This window comes from Centropristis striata, chromosome 24 (genome assembly GCF_030273125.1).
Source record: "Centropristis striata isolate RG_2023a ecotype Rhode Island chromosome 24, C.striata_1.0, whole genome shotgun sequence".
Taxonomy (NCBI): Eukaryota; Metazoa; Chordata; class Actinopteri; order Perciformes; family Serranidae; genus Centropristis; species Centropristis striata.
Window position 1 is genome coordinate 9,233,966 of NC_081540.1, and position 11,429 is coordinate 9,245,394.

An 11,429-nucleotide genomic window follows, 5' to 3' on the forward strand; every position below is an offset into this window, starting at 1 on the left:
AACTACAATTTCTGTTGGTCTTTAAGACGAAAATGTGTGCAGAAATACACGCCTTATCTGTACATTCTAGTCTAAATTCAAGTACAGGCACAATAAAAGGCAAAAGACTTCCCCTCCTTCCTTATCGAAATTGTTTTATGACAGAGGGGTTAACTTTCCAAATAAAAGCCAGTTTACTAGTTAATGGATTCTTCAGATAAACACCAACTGTGCTTTTTTTTTCTTCTCTTCAATTTTGGGCCTGAGGTCACATCTTTAAACAAAATTAACTGCTAGAAACTATTGTTGAATAATCCTTTGTAATAGCCAAAACATCATGTAATTCCGGTTTCTGGTGTGAGGGGATTTGCTGCATTTCTCAGTTTTATATCATTTTAAAATGGCCATCTTTGGGTTTTGGATGATTGATGGACAAAACAAAATATTTCAAGACAAACTGTGACCACAGACAAAAAGAATAATCAAGAAAAAACTTGGCAGATTCATTGAAAATGAAAATAATTGTTAGTTGCAGACAAAACTTTTTACACTGATGTAAGAGACATACATTAGATTAATTTTGCCTATGGCTGTATAAAAAGTGCCCAATTTTTTTTTATTCCATTTAGTTTCTAAATTAAGCTTGAAGGTATGTTTTTTGAGAACTACAGAAATAATAATTACGACCAACACCAGCTTACTTACCTAAAAACACAATTTCATCAGATTTTCAGCTGTAAAATGTCCATAAGAAAAACTCAACGAATGCACAATCTCACCAGACTACATATTTACAAAATACTTTTTATTGAGTGTACTCAAAGCCTCCAACATCAGAACCGTATTACTGTAAAATTATGCAAAATTATGTTTGAAGGTTGGAGGAGGAGGGCATCAAAGCAAACCAAGAGGGAGTTTTAAAAAAGAAGAAAATGCACAGGAATGTAGGGAGGAACAGGGTTGACCTAATATGGCACACTGCAAAAAAAATCCATCTTTGGTCACTTCATCTGTTGTGTTTTAAAAGCTTATTTTTCCAAAAACAAGTGAAAAAAAAATCTGCCAGCAGATTGAAATGATTCCACTTGTTTAACTTGTTGATATTTATTTATTTATTTATTTATTAACTATCAATAAATGAGGCTGCATAGAAATCCAAAAGGCACTCTACTAAAGATGAATATGTCACCAAAACGCTGATATATTCACACTCTTGGACAATTCAGATCCAACTTAATTTTAAATACTCATCAATGATTTGGGACAATCTGTTCTGGCTCAAAAATGTGCATTTAAAGGAACATTTCTCAGCTCACCATTGATGTTTTGCTGGATATAAAATGTTTGATGAGATCTCAAGCTCTTCTTTAAACATCCTGCCATCAGACACACGGGTAATGAAAACAAAAGGAATCATTTCACCTCGCCGTAGCACGATTTCTTGCTTTTTTAAGGAAACACTGCGCTTTTAGACCACCTGTGAGATTAAATGTTTAAAGGGACACTTCTTGCAGTGTAGATGTGTACAAAAGGGCATGAGGTCGGGCGAACGGGAAGCAACCGAAAATCTTCAATTCAGCGCTGCCGATCCCAGCGCCAGATGGAAGCGTCGTCACACACGGCTATCAAGATGCTGCTGTCACGGCTGAAGCTGGTTTGCCGGATGGCCGACGTGCATTTAGGGAGGGTCAGTGTGGTGCACCTGGAGACCAGAGGAGAGACACGTTTACATTCACAAATGCAACCTGGACAAAACCCAGACATGCTTTTAGTCAATAAAGCAGCAAGCCTGCTGCCCCCGCGACCCGGCCCCGGATAAGTGGAGGAAAATGAATGGACGGATGCATTTCACACTGATCCTCACACACAAACCCTACAAACCTAGGACCAGATAGTTTTTGTGCTTTTTGCTTCATCAATGACTTAAACAGGTCATTCAAACTCATCATAGATTCGTTTTGTGATAAGTGACATAAATAAAGACGGATTAGGGGTGAAATGGTTCACCAGGTGTTGCAGATTTGCAGATTTTTTTTAAATCCGGCTTTGTTATTGTTGGATAAAAATTGTTGATTATTCGCTGTGATATGTGTTGATCAAGTTTGGGAATTACTGTGTTGTTGAAGTGGCGGTGGGAGGCGATATGATTCACTGTAGCTTTTCACAAGTGCATCAGTCACAATCTGTGCAAAATAATGCAAATGTGACAAGGACATATGGAAAACTATAAAGAAAAGGCTGCACTAGTAAAAAAAAAAAAAACAACAGCTTTAAGTTCATCTGCTTTACAAAAAAAACAAACATAACCCTCAGAAATCCCCACCCCATACTCTCAACAACAACAACAAAAAACTGTCACTAATATGTTGTGGTAAAAGCGTTCTTGTCTCCTGTACTTACTTTGCTTTGTGTGGGTCTTCCACTTCGAGGTCCCACACATAGAGCTTCCCAACCTGGTTCCCCAGAGCCAGCATCTGGACATCAGCATCACCAGAGACAAAATGTTAACCACAGAATAAGAAGAGCACAAAGATCTAAGCTGCATATCATGACAACAGCTAAAAACCTCAATAGATGCAACCAGGGATACTTAACATATAACCAACAATAAGAATGTTGACCGATTAACACTGAGTTAAACAGCAAAAGAAAAAAAAAAGAAAAGTAGGCCATTTAATGCTCTGCAGCTACAGATGAAATAGTAATATAAATAAATTAACCTTCTGCCAGAAGTCCATGGAGAAGCGCATGTACCAAATGTCACACTGGCTGTAATCAAAGCGTCCCAGAATCGTCACATTCGACTCATTCGGTTTAATGTGATCGATATCGTCCTCCATCTTTCCTGGTTTCCAGCAGACAATGGCGTTTTCACAGGACTGCAGCCAGACAGGAAAGTTATATAAAGGACATGTAATTAAATGGTTACAGCTACAGACACGGCAGTAATAATTAGTTTTAATTTCACTAGAAAAATTTGAATTTCAGAAAAGAACATTCAAGATCATCACTGAGTGGCCTCATAGTATTTAGACCACTATTTACACATTTTACTGCATACGATTTAACTTAAAATGGATTTAATTTCCTTTTTTGCACTTTATTCTACACATAGGATTTCAGTTGGGATTTTTTTGTCATTATAGATAACTGTGTTTAAACAGTTGCCAAAGTTGGATTTTTTATTATGGGAAAAAGGAAGACTAAGGGGAAATATAAAAAGGTAGAGAATCAATGTTCCTAGATTGCCTTAGATATATTTCTGTTTTTAAATTTAGGATTTATTTTGTTTCTTTTATTTACCTGTAGTATATACAAATTTCATGATTCATTTCTTTCATTTACATAATTTATTTTATTAGCTACTTTCTTTACATCTCACAATACAATCCTTCATCTTTATCTTATATAATATCAGTCTTATTTCTGTGAATATAAATGCATACAAGTTTATAAGTCATAAATGAAAATTACCATTGACCTCAATATTCTGTGTCAGAATAAAAAGCTTTAAAATACAAGTTAAAATAAGCTCTGTAAGTAAACTTGCCTTGGAGAGAATTAGATCCCCGAGCCACCGCACACAGTCCACATAGTTTCTATGGATGTCTCGTGTTGAGAAGTCGGGGAAGTGAATCTTCTGTGAGACGAAAGGCCTGAAGAAAAGGAAATCATGAAAACTGAGGATCTTGTAGCCTAAAAGTCTCTACGGGTTAAAGGTGATTAAGTTTTTTTACCTGTTGGTCTTTGAGGGGTTGTACTCATAAGAGCCACGGATCGCTTTCTGCATTCTCTCTGAGTTGATTCGCCAAAGTTTTAAAGAGTGGTCCATCCCACATGACATTATCTTTTCACCCAGGAGATCAAAATCCTGCAGTGGATAATAAAAATAATATATATTTAAATCCAGGTTATCGTTTACTGCTATTCTCACACGGGCTGAAGTAAATACTCACCGCACTCAGGACTTCATCTCGATGACCTTCCACACCGCCAAATATCGCCACTAACGTGTCCGTCTGTATGTTCCACAGACGAAGGGCATGATCTGAGGAAAGAACAGTCACAAATGAATAAAATCAAGTCATTTCATGAGTGCAATTATTATTTTATGGGTTAGGCTAACCCTAACCCATTTCCCTCAGGAGTCGGTTGAGATTAGGGTTGTCAAAAGTATCGATATTCAAAAAAGTATCGACACTAAAGCGCTGTATCCAGATACAATACTCATTTTCAAAAGGATCGAGTATCTGAAGATTGTTATCATAGTTGCAGTTTCTTTTTGCACAATTGTTTTTTATTATAAATATTTAACCTGTGGTTCTGTTAATTTTTACATGTTGCATTTTTCTTGTTAATAAAAATATTTCTGTTAAATTTTGGGGTCTTTGTTTTTATCCTTGTGGTACCGAAACTGGTATAAAGTATCGAATATTTTCCTGAGTATCGGTATCGAGTTGAAACTTTTAGTATAGTGACAACCCTAGTTGAGATATATATAGATATTTAAAAAAAAGATTATCTGAGAAATGAGTGATGACTTAATCTTCAATGTGCCCATGAACAGACAGCCTTTACATCATTTAAGAGTTGCAATGTTTGCATATAAGTGATTGTGCAGATGAGACACCAGATTATGTTGCTGTCAAGCATTTTTCAAGAAGTTTATTCATATTGAGGCAGGCTTTAGAGCCAAATCTGACAACTGAATAATCAGTTTTTTCCAGCTTCTTCATGCAATAGTTAAACGATACACTAATTTAATACCATGTAAAACATGACAATGAAGAGCTTATGTGTCTGATCATCAGCAGAATTTTGCATACATTACAGGAAGAGAATTCGGGTTCAATTTCTTGCCAAAACTCCGTTTAAAGTACAATTTCAACAAAGTGAACTATGGTTGCATTTTCTCTCCATTATCTAATTATTGAATTATTTGCAGCTGTTGTTAGTTAAAGTGAGGCAGCTGAATGAGATCAGTGACACGTCCTTCACACTGATCCAAAAGGGAATATCATGACGCCCTTTAAATGAAGTGAGGTGGATGTTGTAATGTGAATTTAACCACTTTAAACTTTAACTGGCAAATCATAAAATCTGCCCCGTCAACATTCACCTGATGAAATTAAAAATTAAACCTCACATCAACAAGTGTTGTTTGAGGAACCACCTGACAATCACATAGTGATAAAAAAAAAACTGGAACTATGTCCACTAACTTTAAGGAGTGTTATACTCACATGTACTGTGAGCAACATTTCTATTTACTTTATAGAGGTTATTGTGCTGCGAAGGCAGAGACAAGGAATTTTTAGTGTCGAAATAAGGTCAATAAGGGCTATAAAGTAATTAAAGTTGATACTGCACCAAAACATATGGCCTTTTAGCATGTCACTGATGATGTATTCACTTTACAAAAGGATAGGTTACATGCTGAGTTTAATTGTTTTATTACAGGGTTCGTACACTTTAGCAGTGGTCAAATTCAAGCATTTTTCAAGGACTTTCAAGGTAAATTTTCAAGCTTTTCCAGTATCTTACTCCTGTTGTAAATTGCATGTTTTAGATGAGTACTTACATACTATAAGGGGGAGATTTCATTTAACCATACCAACAGTGATGGTGTTACACTTTTAGGAGGAACGGTCTTCATTTCAGATAGGCTACTCATTATTTTTTACATTGAACATGTGATTATCTATAGTCTATAGATGGATATAGTCAGATTGCAAGAGAAATACAGTAAGAATTTCAAGCACTTTATCCAAAATCCAAGCACTTTTAAAACCTTGAAAATACAACGTTTAAATTCAAGCATTTTCAAGGATTTCAAGCACCTATACAAAACCCTGTATTAGTGATATTGTCGGCTGTTTACCTTTGCTGACAGACAGGAGGAGATTTGGATCCCTTGGATGAAACTTGAGTTCATTAATGGCATTTCCGTGACCTACATAATGCTGGAATTAACCAAAAAGACAGACTGTTATTGTAGACATGTTCTTGATTCTTTTGTTTTCAAGAATTAACACAAGGTATTTTTTAAGTATTGTTGAATTTACACCAGAAAACACAATCCTGGGTGCCTACAAACTAATTAAGTCCATCAGTTCTGAGAATAAAAATCTGTGCTTTACCTTGATACACTGCATCGTGATGTGGTTGATCACCCGGATGATGCCGCGGGACCCGGCGACAGCCAACAGAGGATGGCTTGTGTTGGTGTCATAAGTCCAGGCACATGTATAGAAATTCTCATCTGCCTTTACACACATTTAGTCAAGGAAATAATGAAAAACCTCTCTGATCTTCTTTAAACTAAATCAAAATGCCTGTCCATGGTTGAGAAATCTGCAGAGATGCATTAATATCTAAACTGTGAGAGTCTTAATTCAAATGTGTGATTTGCTGTGATGACACAAAAGTCGCTGCTGTGACTCTCTGCATTAGTCTGTTTTTTGTTGTCCACGGTTTAGTTATTTTTATCTTGTTCAAACAAGAGGCTTCTATGCAAACATTTCAAGTATGGTCTTATCTTAATCCAGTCCTTCTTTGTGTTTTATCTCTACTGACAAGCAGCAGCGTTTTCAATCCTCTAGGTTACATAATAGCTGTTTAAAACAAAAGCAAACTGGAGCTGAAACTGTCTGGGTGACGGACTGACAATGAAGAAAAGCATCACAAACAAGTGAAAGGATACATCTGCATCGACGTAAGACTGCAGGAGTCTTATTTCTCCCTGAGAGTGACATTCATACAGAGTTACCTGGGGAGGAGAAAATGGCACTATGTAAGTAAGACAATCAAAAGGACATAAACATGTTAAGCTGTGTAACATGCTGATCAATTACAGACATTTTAACAACATACACCAGCTAAGATTTTTTTTTAAAACATACTAGAAAGAAGCAATTTGAATTAAGGACATTTTTAGCCCACCATCACTTACTCTGTTACTGCCAACTGTAGCAAACACCAGCGGGTCTCCCTCCTTGCTGTGCCAGTTAAACTGGACTCCAAACAGAGGCTGTCCATGGTCCTCCTAAAAAATCATTATGTCATTAATTAAAAAATGAACACAAGAGCCATGCTGGCTATTTTGGCGCAAGACTGTATACCGAAACAAATCTAATCTGATGCTCCAACAGTTAAGAAAAAGTATATAAGAAATTTAAGTAACATTTGGGTGAATCAGTATGTTTGGTATCAAATCAAAATTACTTCATCCCCGAGAGGAAATTCAGTTAGTCTGTTAGCTGCTGAAGAATTAGACGTAGGAGCGAAGGATCTTTTGAATCTCTCCGTCCTGCAACGGAGCGAGAGGAGCCGTCCACTGCTGTTTTAATAGTCCATAAAGTTTTTGTGTAGCGAATGATCCAGGTATTTCAGGATGTCCTCAAACATGTTGACAGGTCATCTCTCCACCACCTCCTCCAGTGTGTCCAACCTGGCTCCAACCACAGAACCAGCTCTTTAGACCAGTCTGTCTGATGCTGCCTCCCCAGCAGACTGCAGCATAAAACAACACACTACCACCACAGACTGATAAAACATCTGCAGCATCTTACTACACATGTCCAGAGATCTGAGCTTCAAAAAGAAAAAGAGGCGGCTCTGCCCCTTTTTGTAGAGAGCGTCAGTGTTAAGGGACCAGTCCAACTTATTATCCAGGTATACACCTAGATACTTAGAACTTGGCACCACCTCAATGTCCACCCCACAGGTATTCACTGGCTGAAGAGAGGGCTTGAACCTGTGGAAATCTATATCTTTGAGGTGTTCAGTAGGAGATAGTTCTTGTGACTCCAGTCACTGAAGGCTTTTATCAGATCCCTATATTCAGAGTCCTGTCCATTCCTGATACACGCCACAATAGCAGTTTCGTCTGAGTATTTCTAGATGTAGCAGGACTCAGACTTGTATTTGAAGTCCGCTGTGTACAGTGTGAACAGTAATGGTGCCAGAACAGTCCCTTGTGGAGCCCCTGTGCTGCTCATTAATGTCCCAGAAACACAGTTCCCCAAAGACATACTGTTGTCTTGCTGTCAGGTAATCTGTGATCCAGGAGATAAAGGAAAGATCCACTCCCGTCTTGACATGAACAATACAATGTGGATATTTCTATAAAAAATAATTCATATTGACTGTATTAATATATAAAATACTGTATAAATTCACACTACTGAATAATCTTTGGCATAAGAAGTGACGAAACCCAGGCTGTCGGTACTTACCCTCAGGCTGTTGACACATTTAAAAGAATATCTGCACTTCTTGGACTTCCACTTGCCCTTGCCCCAGCTCTTTCTGCCCGGGGCGTTGGCTGTGTTGGTGGGTGTGTCCGGGCGCTCTGCATTGGTCCCACTCTCAACACTGACAGCATCATCCTACAAATGCCATACATACAGATAACAGTTTAATTATAATGACTTTGGGCTTTCTTTTTTTGTAAAAACACCTATAAATAATGGTAGTGACAGGTTACATTTTTTTTGTCTTGTTTCTTAGGTGTTAGTTATTTGACCTTGTCCCTTCTGTCTGTCACTTATCTTGTTGTCCTGTTTTAAGATCTGTCCACAACCAAGTTCCCTCCTGCACCCATACATACAGGTGACTGACAGTAAGTGATTGAGACCTCTAATTAAATCTATATTGCTCTATTGATAGAGATTCTTTGAGATTCACTAACAATGCCAGGTTCTAAGAGACAAAAATACGAGGGAAACCCCCCGAAAGAGCGTGAGTAAGACAGTGATTTAAAAGCTTTGATTCAACATAAATTTGCAGATGACTCAAAGGCAGTTTGAAGATTCTGTGAGTGTGAAATACATGCACATCATGCAGAAAATGGTCAACACACCAGCACTGATAAACATAAGAAAAATATTAGTTGACAAGTGATGAGAATGTAAACCTTAGGGTTATTTTTTTTTTTACATTGTTGCTTATGAAATGCTAAAAATACTATAAATACTGATCAAGTAACCTCTCTCACACACAGTGTGGATGGTAAAGTTGCCAGTTTTTTGTGCGTGTTGCCAGGTCGTTTCTTTAGTGAAATCAGGAAGTTGTCTTGCAGAAATGTCAGTGGGGAATGTAAAAATAACCTTTAACCTTTACCTAGTTACCTTTATCTGGAACAGTTTACCCAGACACACACATGTACTACTAACTAGTGACAACAGTGCGCATTATTTAGTATACTAAAATCTACAATATATCCATCTTAAGGTATTACACTTCAGGTCTAGTGCAACAAGGCACGAAGCACTTTATTCCTACACAAGAGGTTTAACCCTCCTGTCGTCCTCCCGGGTCAAATTGACCCAATCTGTTTTGACTATTCCTTCTTTCCTCCCTCCTCCTGCCTTCCTCTCTTCTCTCCTCCTTCCTTCGTTCTTTCCTTCCTCCTCTATCCTCCTTCCTTCTTCCCTTCCTCCTCTATCCTCCTTTCTTTCTTTCCTTCCTTTCCTCCCTCCTTCCCTTCTTTTCTTTCCTCCTTCCGCTATCTCCTTTACTTTCTCTCTTCTTTCCTTCCTCCTGATTTCCTCTCGTTTCCTCCTTCCTTCCTTCTTTCATCCCTCCCGCCTCCATTCCTTCCTCTATCCTCCTTTCTTCTTCCCTCCCCCCTTTCCTTCTCTTTCTTTCTTTTCTTCCTCCTTCCTTTCTGCCCTCTTTCCTTCCTGCCTCCCTCCTTTTCTTCCTCCTTCCTTCTTTATTTTTTCCTTCCTTTCTTCTCCTCCTCCCCTTTCTTTCCACCATCCTCCTTTATTTTTTCCTTCCTTTCTTCTCCTCCTCCCCTTTCTTTCCACCATCCTCCTTCCTTTTTTACTTCCCTTTGCGTCCTTCCCTCTTCTTCCTTCCTTGACCCGAGGACAACAGGAGGTTTAATATACAACACACTGTTTGAAAAAAGGCCAAAAAGGCACAGATGCTACATTTTACCTCTATCAATCATACTTCAGACTTTATTACAGCAGCTATCTCACATTGACTCTGCCACACCGCATGTTACAATAACTTCTCTTTATATTAGCTGCTACAGCTAACGCTAACCTGAGGTCACACCTGAATAACTGGTTTCTAAGAATAAAGACGTATTTTTATACAAATACAACACAGCTAATGTGGTGTGTTTTGGACGGAGCCGTGTGGTTAGCAGCTAACGTTAATACCATCAAGCTTAATGACATCCAGCCGGTACAGGTGAACAAAGCTGCTAGCTAACCACTTTAGCCGGCCGGCTACTTTAGCACGATGCTCACTCACTAGAAGCAATTCATAGGTAATTTTTAGCAGAATAAACAACACAGTTTGACTGCTTACATTCTCGTCTCCTGATAAATCGGGGTTACTGTTCTCGTCACTGCTTAGTTTTTGTTTTTTCGCCGGTATTTCTTTTCCCGCTTGAGAGGGGGACTCGGACATGTTCTTATTTTCCCTCATTTTGGCTAAAACTCCGCCTTTTCCGCTCCGCCGCCGCAAGTGCTGCCGGGTAAGGTAGTTCGGTTCGGTCTCGGGTTGTAGTTCTTCTTCTTTTGAGTTCCATTGGCGGTTGGCAGACCAACGTACAGGAGCATTACCGCCACCTAGTGGACTGGAGTGGTATAGCAGTAGATTGACAGGAAAATAAGGAGAAAATAATACTGATAAAAAATAAAATAAAAAAGGTAATAATAATAATACAATTAAGATAAATAAATGATTCAACGGGAAAAGGGGGGAACAATAGTGTAAATAATAGCATTTTACAATACAAATACAAATAAATAATTATTAAAACAAAATTCTCTCTAGAAGTCCTGTTTCCCTCAGGTAATTAAATTGGGGCTTGTTTTCTTTGCATGATTTTTTTTCCAAGAAGACTTTCCAGGGTGTCGGGTTGTAGTCCATGTAATTACATTATATTTAATTCAAATTTAGAGGGAAAATTCCAAATGTTTGTGCTTTTTTCTATTAGGTATGATTGGAACATTTGATTACTTTTTTTTTTTTTTTTAAACATTTTGTAATAAATAAAAATGACTGAAAAATTCAATGACTAGTTTTAGTATGAGGGCCAACAGTCAGGCTTTTTAACATGAGCATAACAAATTCTAACAGTGTTATTCTCTGAAATGTGTACCATGTATTGGGTTAGGTATGATATTGAAACTGCTATATACTAGGGCTGCACAATTACGTGCAAAAACTGAATTGCAGAAAAAAAATCTTAGAATTCTGACTTTAAAGTCAAAATCTGATAATAAAGTCAGAACCCAAATATTTTTTTCATGTGTGGCCCTAATCCTCTTCCGTACAGAAGGTACAAGATTTGTTAAAAGAAAAAATGTGTAAAATGTAACTCTGACTCGTGACATTATGTATTGTATTGTGATGCTGCTGGCATGTCCCAGCCTACAAATAGTTTCTACAGAAAAAAATCCTTTAAAGAGAACCTTAATAAA

At 37.7% G+C, this 11,429-nt stretch overlaps 1 protein-coding gene across 1 annotated transcript; it reads right to left on the reverse strand.

Annotated features, from left to right (window-relative positions):
• Positions 1 to 763: 763 nt before the first annotated feature.
• eed (embryonic ectoderm development) lies at positions 764 to 10,461 on the reverse strand. The gene is made up of 12 exons (XM_059328264.1): positions 10,309 to 10,461; positions 8,217 to 8,369; positions 6,932 to 7,024; positions 6,683 to 6,748; positions 6,120 to 6,245; positions 5,861 to 5,942; positions 3,936 to 4,027; positions 3,717 to 3,850; positions 3,530 to 3,635; positions 2,700 to 2,858; positions 2,380 to 2,453; positions 764 to 1,681 (listed from the first exon to the last, which is right to left on the reverse strand). The coding sequence occupies exons 1-12, from the start codon at positions 10,426 to 10,428 to the stop codon at positions 1,555 to 1,557; spliced, it is 1,332 nt and encodes a 443-aa protein (XP_059184247.1). The 5' UTR covers positions 10,429 to 10,461; the 3' UTR covers positions 764 to 1,554.
• Positions 10,462 to 11,429: the final 968 nt, after the last annotated feature.